The sequence below is a fragment of the Copadichromis virginalis genome, linkage group LG2, assembly GCF_057382275.1.
Source record: "Copadichromis virginalis isolate Kocher_CV1m ecotype Utaka linkage group LG2, C_Virginalis_male_GT1.1, whole genome shotgun sequence".
Taxonomy (NCBI): domain Eukaryota; kingdom Metazoa; phylum Chordata; class Actinopteri; order Cichliformes; family Cichlidae; genus Copadichromis; species Copadichromis virginalis.
In genome coordinates this window covers 15,529,711-15,545,972 of record NC_140619.1, presented here as the reverse complement: position 1 = coordinate 15,545,972, position 16,262 = coordinate 15,529,711, and the positions used below count along the sequence as shown (strand labels likewise).

Here is a 16,262-nt window from a genome sequence, read left to right as displayed (position 1 = left end):
GGAACAATAGAGAATGTGGAGTGATTTGTGGTCCAGAATGTGTTTTACTTTACTCAAGATTGAGACACTTCTTGAAATTTTGTTATGTATATGATTTATATGAGACTTCCAGTTGACAAATGTTGACAAAGAGCTGAACAATTTTTGTGGTGCATTTTACAAACAAAGCATTTGAACATTGTCAAACAGTTTTTTTTTTTTGTTTTTTTTTTAAATCCTCCCAAAAGCGTGTGGACCTTGCGGGCATTTAACGGTCTTGCAGCAGACATGCTCTCAGTTCCTTGACTCGAGGGCTTTCTTTTGTGTTTCCAACATCAATGTTGTAGATTGTGGTTTGAATGAAGGTGTAGAAACTGGAAAGAGCTTCATCATATGAGAGGCTGAAGACAAAGTGTGCTTTGAAAAGCCCATCAAAAGCAGCCACTGAAGTTGGAGCATCACATGGGATAGCTTTCTGGTCTACAATGATGAAGAACCTCTGAATGTTCTTCTTTTGCTCACCAATGCAGAGAAGGAAGGGCTGCCTGGTGTTAGCTTTCTCCAGGAAAGCAGTGAGGCTGACTCCTTCCTGGAATTTGAATAGCACATTTCAATCATGAGTAAAATTTCTTTTCAACTGTTTGGCTTGCATATAAGGTCTATGGGCCCAAGCAAGTAACCCGTCTTAACACAAATGGATCCAAGTAGAATAAAACAGAGTAATGCTTTATTTTTGAAGTTCACATTCTTCTGTTTGCAGGGGCAATGAGTGTGTGCTGAACCCAAATCTGTGGATTAACTTCTTTTGGAAAGGAAAGCCATACCAGATTTTATCTCTTCTGATATCTATAGATACAGCATGATTTCATATCAAATACACAAAAGGTAATTAATTTACTGCATCTTTTCTGTTTTTATCTTGTGGCTTACCATGGACCAAAAATCATTAATTACAAACAGTTTTTACAAAAAAATAGAGTAGAGTAATCGAGCATACCTTGATGAATCTCACAAGATGATTGGCTGCCTGTGCAGAGCTAATTTTTGCTGTTTTTTTGTGGCCTTTTGATGTTGGGGGCAGGAGATGCAGCAACAACAGAAGAGCTGCCATGTCACTATCCCAGCCTTAAAGACAAAAAGCACATTTGAGACAAAAGGTTAAACATGGACTAGAAAACAGTTGGAAAATAAGCAGTTAAATGATGAGATTTCTGGAAATGCTTACAACCACAAGGATGCATAAATTACTAATTTACTAGTCTATTTCCGCTCAGTTAACTGTTTTAGGACAGACAAATGGAAATGTAAGTATTTTATATACTGAAACACTGTCCAAATTTACCCCAGTCATTTGAAGCCTCCGTATCAAAAGATGCTCGTAACTCCTCAACACAAGGACTTGATGGAAGACTTTGGCTTTCTGCGATGATTTTTTGCTTGAAATACGAAGACCACTTTGTAAGAAATCTTCCAGAGGCTTCATCTCCAAGCATCATTGCAAAATCCTGATCAATCTATTAATAAGACAAAACAGGAACCAAATACTGGTTACTTAAGTGTTCTTGGCAAAATGTTATCTTTAGTTTCATATCATGAAATATCTAAAAATATACTCACCAACCCCGGTGTATCAAGGAAACGAGGGAAGACATCCAAGATTGATGATGTTGCATCTGGGTCATGTACCAGCTTCTGTCTATATTCAAAAGTAGCTTTCATCTTCTCTTTAACCACAGACCTATCTGTTGAGTGTCTAATAACAGACAGAGCCTCTCTGCACTCCTCACCAAAAAGCTGTCCACTAACAAACAAAGATTCTCTTCGGGTTGTTGGACTGTGCTGGAAGCTTGGCCTGGGACACCCACTAGCACCATCATAGGTATTGCGTTGGACAGTCTTGAGTCTCCAAGCAAGATAGCCAGTATTAGCCTCCGGATCATAGTAATGTTCCTGCTCATGCATGCACATCAATCACACACAAAAACAAACAAAAAACATACACAACAAAAAAATGCAACAAAGGAATGCATATTTGGTACCACTTTAACAACATGTATAAATTACAGAGATGTTGCGTTTCAGAGATAACACTTACATAGCCATTTTTTGAGTAAGGATCTTGGAGATATGGAAAAAGCGTTGCAATCCCCAGTGCATAGTTAGTCCGAACACTTATGGGCGGAATCCTCCTTTCAAAAACAAAACAAAGTGTATTGCTCTTCTGCTCACTCGACAATTGTTTTTATGATCATCAAAGAATACTTACCCATGTGATTCTATCATATCTGCAACCAGTATGTTGACCATTTGTCGATGAGTTGGATCTGACAGTGTTTTAGTTTTGTCGTATTCATTGAAAATTTCTTCACCCTTTGGGTTTGAGCTCAGGACACTACAAACCTTCTGTTTAAAAAAAAAAAGTCATACTGATTAAACTAAAGCAAATTATACAAAAAAGTTAGTGTTTGTATAATGCTGTTAAGCACTGGAAATTGCTTTAGGCTTTGCTTTTGACCTGCTTCGCTTCATCGCGATCAAGCACTTGTAGGCCCTTCTTCCTGTTCTTTGTACTTTTGAGGATCATAGTTGAATCTGATGAACTGGTAGAAGCTGGGGACGATGGATGGTCTGACAATGAAACTGGCGATGTCAGGAGGGCAAGAGGGATTGGCTGTACCGATGACTCTGATTCATCGTCAGCCACACTGATCTCAATGTCTTAAAGGGGAAAAAAGGGACATAAAAGGCATTGAAAAAAAATGTGCAAAATGCATATGAGAAGTCACAACAACTGCAATAATGTTCAACCACATAAATTATATCTGATAACAGCATGTAATATGCACTCAACATGTAAAAGCATTTTACAGTTTTTCAAAGAAGAAAATTGGAATCTGAAAGGTTGTTAAATCTGGCTAATATTCATGTAAACTTTGAAGACCATGAAGAAATGTACTCCTCTAAATTATTATGGATCTACTGTACCTGTTGCTGTCTGCATTCTATATCCAACTTTGAAAGCTCGAACTCCAGACTTTTATCAGCTCATCAAAAATGTCTGCGACAACTTCAGTGTCAGACGTATCAGTGAGGATGAGTACACCTTCTGTGAAGAATTGAGGCTGCAAGCTGAACTTGTCCATAACTGAAACAAAGAAATCCAAAATGTCACTATACTATTAAAACCACCAAGTCTTACTGTTGATCACTTATAGGTGATAATTTTATACTCATTTAAATTGCACATGAGTACAAACCATCTTTAAGAAACTGGTGGAAATGAAAGCATTCATCACTTTCTGGAACTTTGACATACTTCTGCACTCCCCCATATTCCACCTTTGCAAGCATATCCTGTGTGGAGATTCAATAAAAAAATTAGTTGTACAGTAATTAATTGGACAAATAACCTGGTAATCAATTGAAAAAAAAAAAGAATCATGATCCATAACTTGTGTTAAGCAAAGCATTTTCCCAAAAGACAATTCTAGATACTAAACAATTTGTCCATCTTTCAAGTCAATATTATACCCACAACTAGGGCTGCCATGATTAGTCGACTAGTCACGATTACGTCGACTATCAAAGTCGTCGACGACTAATTTAATAGTCGACGCGTCGTTTTAAGCTTTGTAAGATCCCAAAAGACGCAGGAATAAGTAGCAGGATTTAAGAGTGTAATAACGGACTGAAACAGAAGATGGCAGCACTGCATGTACAAGGATGCCAGCTGCCGTTAAACCCCGAAGAAGAAGAAGCTGTGTCCCAGAATTCATAGCGCGGCCCTGCTCAGTTTCCAACAATGGTGGCAGCTAGTTAGTTTTAATATTACTGTTATTATTCTTTCTGGGTCACAAAATAAACGTTTAACATGTTTTCAGGCGAGAATGTAGCTGTGTAAACCTCAAATATCTGCTCAGTTTATCAAGACACCACATATTTTCAGAAGCGCTCCGACGTTTTCTGAGACGTCTGTTACCCACTAGCTCGATAGCTAGCCGGGAGCAAGGCTCACCAGAGCCCGTGGGAACACCGGACTCCCGGCAAATCATTTTCAAACCCACCGCCGTCTTTCGCTACTCAGGTTAAACATGATATATAAGTCACTTAGATAACTTAAAAATGTTATTGTTTGGCTTTTTTCAGTATTTTATTTGTTCCTGAGTAAATCGGCTGACTTTATTAAACTCCACCGAAACACTCTGCACATTTAATTAACATTTAATAAACTACCATCTTGTCTTTATTTTTAGTTAGCACATACCTTAAACACTTAAAGCTGTAATCTAATGATAGTTATATAAGAGCAGATGCTGCTGGTGCAATAAGCTGTCCGTTTTACATCCAATTGATGCATGATCTGATTAGTGGACTAATTGCAAAAACAATCGGTGACTAGTCGACTATCAAAATAATCGTTTGTGGCAGCCCTACCCACATCACATTTGTTAAAATGATGCTCTCTATAACAACTGAAGAACACAGACAATAGTTAATTCCGTAATAAATTCAAAGCCTTGATCTTTTTAATTTTTACGTAAAATGAGTGCACAAAACTCTGAAAAGATCTAAATGTTAACATAGAACCCAGTCAGCACATCTGCTATTGCCGTTTACTATATCGGTTTATGTGGGAGATAGTTTTCAGGCTTTAAGTGCCACCATAATTTTATGCCAACCTAAACATTGTTTTAAGTGTATTTGAGTTAGCAAAAAAATGACTGAACACTCATATGCAAGTCTTTTGCCCGCCAACAATACATTTCAGCTAGCTAAAACAGATTTTTATGCTATCACCGAGCAACGTGCTAATGCTTTTCACAAAGCTTTGTCTCGACTCAAAAAAGCCACAGAAGTAAAAGGTAGTAATAATAATTACAAGAATCTCAGAAAAAATGCCTTACCAGGCGTGGCAAACAACTCGGAAAAATGGAGAGCTAAATGTTCTGAAATGGCTTCCCTTCAGCTTCATTCGGAACCTGTGATGCTGGGGGCGGAGTCTATGAATTTACTCTATTAGTGTCATAGCCCCTTTAGGAGTTCAGAGTTAAGAAGTCAAGAGTTAATGTTTCCATTTTGACACCTCAAGATTTAATATAGAAACACTCATTTTTAACACTCGATTTTAACTACTAATGTTTTACACCTTAGAGTTACATTAAAAGAAAGTGACTCTACTTAGAGTAAAATTAACTCTGCATTTGCACAAAGTCTACTAACACCAATATATTTAACACTTTTGAATTTGCTGTGTACTCAGCTCAATACGAAACGTGTAATATTTTCGCCGGACAAATGCCCGGTATGCCCGATGGCCAGTCCAGCTATGTTAACCTGCAACCAAATCTGCAGCTCCACACATCAATGTTACGACTTGGATTATATCTTATAACTCTTAACTCTTATGCTAGCTCCCCCCAGCAGCCTACTGTCTGAAATATTCGATGGTTGCAATAATTCTTTAAGTGTTATTTTTTCCTTGGTATTCTAATTTCACAGAAGTTTACTAAACTGAACACACTTAATATTACTTACCAGGACATTTATTCTCTCCTCATTTTCTTTCACCGAAAAATTGTTTTCTGCAGTGCAGTCTTTCTCCTTCCTTTGCTAACGTGATGCTCAGAAGCCGATGCTGCATTCAGTTACACTCGGATATCTGAGCTTCACTGAGAAAACATAATCGTACAATTTATATTTGATTGAATTTCATTGTTTTAGCTTCGGGGTGGCACCTGGGGTGGCCAGTGTGGTTGGGGGGATGGTCTGTGCCACCCCAGGACACGCCACTGTCTTCTATATATATATACAGACTTCTACTGTTGTTCTACATTTTAATGCCTGTATTTCATTTAATTTGTCACCAGCATTGTCGCCATCTCTCCTTTTAGTGACCCTCTGGAGACTGAGCCACATGCTGATGCTTCTACTGTCAAACCCCACTCTAATTTTTAATTTAGACATCTGCTTTTGTCAGTTATTAAATAAAAGAGATTAATTAATTCAGTGTAATTCTGCTATGAATTTTATTAACCCTTTAAGACCTACCAAGAAGTCCGCCAGAGCTTACTTTTTTTTACATGCTGTAGTGCCATTTTTGGGAGCATTTCAAGTTGCTATACATCAATACATCTGTTATAGCCCATATTTTAATAATATGTCTGCATTAAGTCTATAGTAACTACATTAATTGCAAAAAGGTGCAATATACTACAAAAAAATTGAAAATCGTTTGTTTATTTTTACATATATTTCTACTTTGAGAAATTTAAGAGGTTTATCCCTCCAAACTTTAAATACAAAAAATTTGCAAAAAATGTTTTCCCACCACAGGAAATTTATTTTGAGTGTTTTCAGTTTTATTTTTGAGATTTTGAGAACAATTTTTATATACTGCAGGAAAAACGAAAAACAATCCTATGATGCAAATTTGCAAAGAAAACAGCATGTGCATCAAAATAAACTATTTCCAGCAGTGCAATTCGAGTTCTAAGCATCCCAGAAACTATTCAGAAAAGCATAAAGTCAAACATGAATTATAAAAACACAGTATAGGCTCTTAAGGCCTACAAGTAAAAAACTACATTTTCTGCGAAAATGACGTCACTTCCGGTTTCAGGCAGGAAATGGCGGACATGCGATCGTTTGCGCCTGTTTCAATGTGGGAAGTGTTACGAACAGCTGATCAAATCGGCAAAGCCTGTTTCTGGAATATTATGTTTTTGTTCCTGCAAGCGCTTTTTATGCAGTTTTTGCAAAGCTATATGTGGAAGGAAACCATGACCTAGGGCAAGATGATGGCATAAGATGTAAGTACAACTCCTCCGGTTTCATATGCAAAAATAATTATTGCGCTAGCTTACGGGGTTCCGGTTCTACAGGGATTTAAACATAGTTACGCAAAACAGAACGTGCCTGCTCCGACCGGCTTTAAAGGGTTAATGAACATGAGAATTTATTGTTAAAACTTAAATATGTCCTGTTGCTAAAGTAAGCCTTAATTTTCCTCAAATTATTCTCAAGAAGACAAATCTGATGTAGCCTGCTGATTGATGGTAAGGCGAGCACCACTAAGCAACCCATTGCATTATTAATATTCTGACCCCATTAAACTGTGACTTGTGTGTTAAGAAATTTGAAAAATAAATACGCAGAGGCAGTAAAGACAGAGAGGTCATAAAACACAATAGTGAAACAAGAAGTATTCTAGCAATTTGTATCAAAGATGTGATCATTTTAAAGGAAATTAGCTCATTAGGCTTAAGCTGGTTGTGATAGCCTCCTTTTGCACAGGGAACCTAAATGAGAACTGGTGGAGAAATGGTGTTCAGGGACTGTTACACACAGAGTTTTGTCCAGTGCCAAGCTCTGTGAAGCTGCTTCTTGACAAGGCGCCATTTGGTCATTGGGTGTCTCAAGAGGAAGTGAACTTCCAATTTCTACGAATAGCCTCTTAAAAGACACGTGTTCATATGTCATATGCGTGCTCAACTCTTTCTCTACACCATTATATTTGTGCCACAAAACCAGCCAATCACAGACTTGGATGCAAAAATATCTGTTGGCTGTTTTGGTCTCCAATCAGCTCGAAATGACGAAATGCAATATCCCAGAATCCATTTCGTCCAAAACTCAAGCGAAGCAGTGGCTGAGGAACACAGAGTGGCGGAGTTTGAAATATTACTCTTTCTGGGTCACAAAATAAATTTTTAAGATATTTTCATGCGAGAATGGTGCTGTGTAAAATTCAAATATCTGCTCGATTTATCAAGACATCACATAAGTGCTCTAACGTTTTCGGAGATGAAAGCTATGCGGTCAGCTGGTGTTACCCACCAGCTGACCGTATAGCTTAGATATTTTTCATTTTTATGTTTGTTTTTGTCCCAGAAAGAGTAATATTTCAAACTCCACCACTGCCTCGTTTGAGTTTTGGACGAAATGGATTCTGGGATATTGCATTTCGTCATTTCGAGCTGATTGGAGACCAAAACAGCCAATCAGATATTTTTGCATCCAAGACTGTGATTGGCTGGTTTTTGTGGCACAAATATACAGAAAGAGTTGAGCGTGCACGGGCAGAAATGTTGAGAGCGACACATTGCGAACTAGCGCAAATGCAAAAACTGAGTGAGAGGGGCTGCTATTGTGTGTGTTTATGGATAATAGCAAACACTGAAATTAATTTTTTGCACACAGCAATGAATTTTGTTCACTTAAATTTAGCTTTTCTTCGCAAAATGCAACACTTGCACCTGCAAACTTTTTTTTAAGTGCGCTCAAATTTCTTTTACGTGCGCTCGGAATAGTGGCACAAAAATAACGCCATAAGAATTGCCAGTCAGATGTTTGTAGCTGTGGGTGTTTGGACTTTTAAAGCACTTTTAAGAAATTTAATGTTTACTTTTAGAGAATGATTGGATGGCTCTAGTAACAGTATAATTTTTTCACTCGCAGATCTGACAGTGAGTGGTTCCCATTACTTTTCCAGTCTGAGGAAGCACTGGTTGAAGTGTTTGTGTATTTATTGATTTCTTCTAAGTAATTGTGCATTTTATGTATACTGTGGTTTAATATTTTTACAAATATTTTATACTTTATTTTTTTTTATTAAGGTTTATATGTTGTGTTTTGTCTTGTTTCTTTTTTTTTTTAACTATGTGCATAAAGTTTGTCAATAAAGACTGAATTGAATTAAAGATACATATACACTCAACAAAAATATAAACGCAACACCTTTGTTACTGCTCCCATTCCCCATGGGATGGACATAGAGACCTAAAATTCATTCCAGATACACAATATAACCATCCCTCCCAAACAGTGGTCACAAATCAGTCCAAATGTGTGGTAGTGGGCACATCTGCTATATTGAGATAATCCATCCCACCTCACAGGTGTGCCACATCAGGATGCTGATCTGAAATCATGAGTAGTGCACAGGTGTACCTCAGACTGCCCACAACAAAAGGCCACCCTGGAATGTGCAGTTTTGTCTCACAGCAAAATGCCACAGATGCCACAAGCAATGAGGGAGCGTGCAATTGGCATGCTGACAGCAGGAATGTCAACCAGATCTGTCGCCCGTGCATTGAATGTTCATTTCTCAACCATAAGCCGTCTCCACAGGCGTTTCAGAGAATATGGCAGCACATCCAACCGGCCTCACAACCGCAGACCTCGTGTAACCACACCAGCCCAGGACCTCCACATCCAGCAGGTTCACCTCCAAGATCGTCTGAGACCAGCCACCCAGACAGCTGCTGGAACAATTGGTTTGCACAACCAAACAATTTCTGCACAAACTGTCAGAAACCGTCTCAGGGATGCTCAACTGCATGCCCGTCGTCCTCATCGGGGTCTTGACCTGACTCCAGCTCGTCGCCGTAACAGACTTGTGTGGGCAAATGCTCACATTCAATGGCATCTGGCACGTTGGAGAGGTGTGCACTTCACGAATGAATCATGGTTCACATTGTTCAGGGCAGATGGCAGCTGAGAATGTCCCAGTTCTTGCATGGCCAGCATACTCACCGGACATGTCACCCATTGAGCATGTTCGGGATGTGCTTGACCGGCGTATACGACAGCATGTACCAGTTCCCACAAATATCCAACAACCTCGCACAGCCATTGAAGTGGAGTGGACCAACATTCCACAGGCCACAATTGACAATCTGATAGACTCCATGCGACGATGTGTTGCACTGCATGAGGCAAATGGTGGTCACACCAGATACTGACCGGTTCTGGGTCCCCAGACCCCCAATAGCGCAAAAAACTGCACATTCCAGGGTGGCCTTTTGTTGTGGGCAGTCTGAGGTACACCTGTGCACTACTCATGATGTCAGATCAGCATCCTGATGTGGCACACCTGTGAGGTGGGATGGATTATCTCAATATAGCAGATGTGCCCACTACCACACATTTGGACTGATTTGTGACCACTGTTTGGGAGGGATGGTTATATTGTGTATCTGGAATGAATTTTAGGTCTCTACGTCCATCCCATGGGGAATGGGAGCAGTAACAAAGGTGTTGCGTTTATATTTTTGTTGAGTGTATGTGTGTGTGTCTCATTCTTGTCCCTGTTAGTACTCTTGCTGCAGCATTTTGGATTAACTAAAGGCCTTTCAGGAGGATTTTTAGGATATTCTGCTAATAATGAATTACAGAAGTAATAAATCCACAAACCAATTTTTCACTATGGGCCTACTATGAGTTGCCATTTTCCTCTCCAGCTCATGAGTTATCTGCTTTGGTCAGTGGTTGCTGTAAATAAGTGTAAATAAAGATGGCTTTGCTTGTTTAACTTCCTACAAATGCTCAAATACACACCTCTGTGGGAGTAGAATTCATGTAGCTGCACAACACCGTGTTGGCACATGGTACCGAAGAAGGCAAAAGTGGAGGAATCATATCCTTAGCTTAGTTACAGCAATTTCAGAAAGATAGCTACTGTGATGAAATGTATCCCCCACTGTGAAATAATCCATTATAATAGATGTAAATGTTATTAGGAAATGAGCACACGAAACAGGGTTTTCTGTTTACTGTCTCAGTTTCTATGCTATATGTCAGAGTGAGATCTAGAGTGTGATTACAGGGAGTGCAGAATTATTAGGCAAATGAGTATTTTGTCCACATCATTCTCTTCATGCATGTTGTCTTACTCCAAGCTGCATAGGCCCGAAAGCCTACTACCAATTAAGCATATTAGGTGATGTGCATCTCTGTAATGAGAAGGGGTGTGGTCTAATGACATCAACACCCTATATCAGGTGTGCATAATTATTAGGCAACTTCCTTTCCTTTGGCAAAATGGGTCAAAAGAAGGACTTGACAGGCTCAGAAAAGTCAAAAATAGTGAGATATCTTGCAGAGGGATGCAGCAGTCTCAAAATTGCAAAGCTTCTGAAGCGTGATCATCGAACAATCAAGCGTTTCATTCAAAATAGTCAACAGGGTCGCAAGAAGCGTGTGGAAAAACCAAGGCCCCAAATAACTGCCCATGAACTGAGAAAAGTCAAGCGTGCAGCTGCCAAGATGCCACTTGCCACCAGTTTGGCCATATTTCAGAGCTGCAACATCACTGGAGTGCCCAAAAGCACAAGGTGTGCAATACTCAGAGACATGGCCAAGGTAAGAAAGGCTGAAAGACGACCACCACTGAACAAGACACACAAGCTGAAACGTCAAGACTGGGCCAAGAAATATCTCAAGACTGGTTTTTCTAAGGTTTTATGGACTGATGAAATGAGAGTCTTGATGGGCCAGATGGATGGGCCCGTGGCTGGATTGGTAAAGGGCAGAGAGCTCCAGTCCGACTCAGACGCCAGCAAGGTGGAGGTGGAGTACTGGTTTGGGCTGGTATCATCAAAGATGAGCTTGTGGGGCCTTTTCGGGTTGAGGATGGAGTCAAGCTCAACTCCCAGTCCTACTGCCAGTTTCTGGAAGACACCTTCTTCATGCAGTGGTACAGGAAGAAGTCTGCATCCTTCAAGAAAAACATGATTTTCATGCAGGACAATGCTCCATCACACACGTCCAAGTACTCCACAGCGTGGCTGGCAAGAAAGGGTATAAAAGAATAAAAACTAATGACATGGCCACCTTGTTCACCTGATCTGAACCCCATTGAGAACCTGTGGTCCATCATCAAATGTGAGAGTTACAAGGAGGGAAAACAGTACACCTCTCTGAACAGTGTCTGGGAGGCTGTGGTTGCTGCTGCACGCAATGTTGATGGTGAACAAATCAAAACACTGACAGAATCCATGGATGGCAGGCTTTTGAGTGTCCTTGCAAAGAAAAGATGAAATGCTGTGTTCAGGCTGTCATTTACAGTATCTACATGGTCGCTGATTTGTTTTTGTTTTGTTTTTGAATGTCAGAAATGTATATTTGTGAATGTGGAGATGTTATATTGGTTTCACTGGTAAAAATAAATAATTGAAATGGGTATATATTTGTTTTTTGTTAAGTTTCCTAATAATTATGCACAGTAATAGTCACCTGCACACACAGATATCCCCCTAAAATAGCTAAAACTAAAAACAAACTAAAAACTACTTCCAAAAACATTCAGCTTCGATATTAATGAGTTTTTTGGGTTCATTGAGAACATGGTTGTTGTTCAATAATAAAATTATTCCTCAAAAATACAACTTGCCTAATAATTCTGCACTCCCTGTAGGTATGTTTACTCATAGGCAAACAGCAAAAACATGAAAACTCTCTACCTAGACTAAGGCAATGACGATTTAGGTATTTTTGTAGCCCTGTTGCACATAATCTGCATTAATCTTAAGGCCTGGCAGCAACACAAACTGTTCATGTTCATCTACGCAATCTATTTGGAACAGCAGCTATACAGACCGTGAATTAGCTCTGGTTTGAGTATCTCAGTGACCAGAAATCTGTTTTTGCCTAATAACTCTGCACTCCCTGTAAAGTGGTGGTGGTGGTGGTGGTGGTGGTGGGGGGTGTTGAGTAAAAAAGATGAAATGCTGTGTTCAGGCTGTCATTTACAGTATCTACATGAATTTTAAACTCATCCACAGTTAAATCTAGATCAAATTGAAGATAGAAACAAAATTGATTGCAACAAATAAATCTGTTTTTTTCAGTTTTCCAGTTAGGGTGGAAAAGGTTAAGCATCAAGCTTTCAAATGAATTGAAGCTCTGTCTGGGTCTTTGGTTGGTTATATGCTGGAGTGGAAGATTGCTGCTGCACCCCCTCCTCAGCCTGTGCTTCATTGACTCTGACAGTTGATATAACTCTGGAGTTTTGATTCATTTATACGTACATAATTATCCTACTATATCTGGATTTCTGTTACGGGGGGTACATCAATTTATTGATGTTAAAGAGAGAAATCTAATGTTTAATAATCCACGTTTCACTGTTTTACTCTTTGATGCAGTTGTCGATACTATATTGTTCTTTCTTTTGTTTTTCTACTTTTAAATAGTTTTTTTTCTTACTGATTTTTATTTGTTTGAGAGCAGACACATCCCCCTAAGACCTCATCCCCTTAGAGACCAGCAGGAGGAGGGAAGCTACTTCCAGGTCCCAATTCTGGATAGTCACATTTTTGGGGAGGTTAATACATTTGGCCAGAAATAAATGGCTAGAAATGAAAACTTCTCCATCCAAAGTGGGATAGATGCTGTCTCTCCTAACAACACTGGACTTTGCCCAAAAAGGTTGCCAATTTTCTGTAAAGCCAAATTTATTTTTTTAAATTAAAAAATACAATCATAGCTTATGCTGACATCTTTAATTTAGAATTTAAAATGAACAATTTTCACAGATGAAAAGAAGAGAATAATAAATCTGAACTTTTAGAGAAAATTTATCTGGCTGCTTCTTAGACTCTGATCTATATTCTCCAATAAAAAAAAAGGCTTTTCTCATTAACAGACATTGCAGGAGAGTCAATTTATAATCAGAGTAAACCCATTTGTTTGGTTACTTGGGCCGATGCAGCAATTAAAAGAGTAATTAAAAGATTTAAAGTCAAACTTCAAAGCTCAGCAAAGTCTAAAAATGTGGGGTTTTTTCTTTTTGTTCCATTGGGCCTGTTTTTTATCTTCAAATTAAAGAACATTGTAATGTACTTTTTGATTTTGGCTTCTTTCAGCCTTTTACAAGTGCCACATCCCCATGTTGTAGCCATACACATTAGGCCAGTGTACAAAATATGTGGGAGAATTAGTAATTTGGGCCTCTTCTGTTCATATTCTTGCTGTTGTTGGTTCTTTAGCTTGTCTCCTTTGCCTACAATAGCAAGCACAAAGATCACTGTCCTCCATTGATAGCTAGTGCTGTGATTATTAAATTCCACAAAAATCAGTGTCTTCACACAGCAGCTTAAGTCAGTTTTCATTTATTTTAAGTAAACAGGATGCAAAACAAGCATGATAGTCAAAGTGAACTTTTTCAGGAGTACAATTTTGTAGTTTCGTGGCTTTTGCTTTAGTCATTATAATTTCCAAAAGCAACAGAAAGATGAATAAATGCGAAAAATATTGTCATGTGTGTATACTTACTATAAGTATGGCTGTAATTTGTTGTTGTTTCTGTGCCTTTGGAGAGGTGGATGTAGCCCATAAGACATTGTTATAAACTGCACACAAACAATGACACAGATAAAAATTAACCTGAGTGCACATTTCATTTATTAACTACACTCCTCGTCTTAATCGTATTACCCAAAGTCACAGCCAAATACCTCCACACTGCAGTTTCACTTGCTTTACTGCACATCTTGTTAAAGATACTGATTAACAACATCAAAGCAACATCAGGCAACTAAATTACCTGAAAATATGACTTGTTTGTACAACAGTGTGAGTATAAACTGTTGCCAGGCACTCCCGTGGTGCCTTCGATCCATTAACTTGGCCACTGTTCTAAAAAACAGCTTTAGGTTTCCACTGAGAGGAAGCAGATCTGAGGACGAGACAAAGGAGAGCCGCTCAGAGGCACCAACATGCTGGTTTTGTATTAAAATATTTCATTGAAGTTATACACACACAAACACACAGATGAAAGGACTCATAAGAAGTGGCACGTGCACACACACACACACACACACACATACACGTGTGCGCAGCCAGGATGCTGTTGTCATCTGCATTCTGTTGGTGAGATGGCAGATAGAGAGCATATCACTGCTTTGTTTTCACCAACAGAAATGAAATATGAGCTGTTCTTTTATCAGTCAGCCTGTTTACTCACTGCAGGCAACAAGTTTGTCTTCTTCTCTATTCAAAAACAGAAGGCCTCTATAGCTATGGCTAAAGTAAAAACTTTTTTTTCTCACTAAGGTTTAATGTTAACAACAATATGCACAAGGTCACTGGCACCAGATCTAAGGCTTTTTGATTTTTGAATCAGTTCTCTGACATGTATTTTGGTTTCCATAAAAGCAGGCAGTTATGAACCTCCCTCTAACCCCTTAATGATGAAACAAAAATGATATCATTATACATCATTGTAAATAAATAAATAGCGTTATCTTTTACACTTTACAATATTTATTTCTAATGCATTGATAAGGTACAATGTTATGTGTTAAAAATATGTTTACATATGCTTATTGTGCTTACAAAGTAGTAACTTAGTCTGAAATGTTTGATATAGCAACTGTAGATTTAAGGGAAGTGGGATACAATTTGAGGGGGGAATAAATTTAAAACATCCCTGTATTAGTACAACCCTAAAAAGTTTTTGCATCTCTCTGTGTGGAGTGAAGCTGTGCAATAGACTAAGTGAAGAACTGAAATAATGTCCCAGCAGAACTCTGCAAAAACCATATTTGAACCGCTTTATTAAACAAAGTACAGGGAGGAGGTAGGGCTTTGATGGCGTGTTCTCACCCACTACTTTCACAACAGGGATGTTTATATATGTGTGTGTGGGTACTTTGACATGTAACTGTGGTTATAAAAACAAATACATGTAACACATTGTAAGGAAGAATTTATGATAGGGCATAAACAGAAAGAAAAAGTGTTGACTATTAGTTAATAAATAGTGGAAAGGGGGTGGGATCTAATAAGCTTATGCTTCTTCCTACTCATTTTTTTAATGTGAGTTATTTAAAATGATTATTGTTACTTTTGTTTTGCTTTGTTTGTTTGTTTCTTTTTTCTGTTGTTGTTATTATACTGTTTTAACATGTTCAAAATAAAGATGCAATATATAGGTGAACAGATTTGTCTCACTATTTGGCAAGGAACCAGTAAGGTTTTTCTCATTCCTGCCCTTATTAAGGCATACAGATTACTGATGAAGGAATTACAATAACACTCTCCTAATAAATAGTTTATAGATATGTAAAGTGGTACCAATTTTTATATTAAATAACCAAATAGACACAAATGTTAAAATGACACATCATGTAAAAGGACAATTAAATATCGGAAGCTGCTGTAATATGACATCAGTACTTGCATGTGTGAATAGAATAAAGTATTATGAAAGCTATTCACATGGAGTGTTTTGAGGGTTTTTCTTTTCCTCTTTTTGTATAACAAACTTCAACAGAGTCTAGGAACTCAGTGACATGATGTTAGGATTCTATTAGTGGTCTTGAAGTCTTTCTCTGGCATCTCTCCATTTGCTTTTTTGCTTGTGTACAGCCACACAGTTTTGCATCATAACTTGTAACTAGCTGTGGCAGTGGTGTATTTCTGTTGTTTATCAGACAAATCATCAGATTACCAGAACATTTCACAGCTGAAACCTTTTCAAGAAACTAAGAAACTAAGTA

At 38.4% G+C, this 16,262-nt stretch overlaps 1 protein-coding gene across 1 annotated transcript; it reads right to left on the bottom strand.

Moving 5' to 3' along the window:
* Window positions 1-247: 247 nt before the first annotated feature.
* LOC146717111 (uncharacterized) lies at window positions 248-3,330 on the bottom strand. The gene is made up of 9 exons (XM_085466800.1): window positions 3,237-3,330; window positions 2,993-3,124; window positions 2,495-2,697; window positions 2,246-2,382; window positions 2,075-2,168; window positions 1,597-1,929; window positions 1,322-1,493; window positions 977-1,104; window positions 248-568 (listed from the first exon to the last, which is right to left on the bottom strand). Exons 1-9 carry the CDS (start codon window positions 3,328-3,330, stop codon window positions 248-250), a joined length of 1,614 nt encoding a protein of 537 aa, XP_085322926.1.
* Between the last annotated feature and the right edge of the window lie 12,932 nt (window positions 3,331-16,262).

Coding starts and splice junctions, on each gene's coding strand:
- LOC146717111 (XM_085466800.1), bottom strand. CDS start 3,330: ATGCTTGCAAAGGTGGAATATGGGGGAGTGCAGAAGTATGTCAAAGTT. Junction 2,383..2,494: donor ATCGCGATGAAGCGAAGCAG/GTCAAAAGCAAA, acceptor TTTTTTAAACAG/AAGGTTTGTAGTGTCCTGAG. Junction 1,494..1,596: donor TCCTTGATACACCGGGGTTG/GTGAGTATATTT, acceptor TCTTATTAATAG/ATTGATCAGGATTTTGCAAT.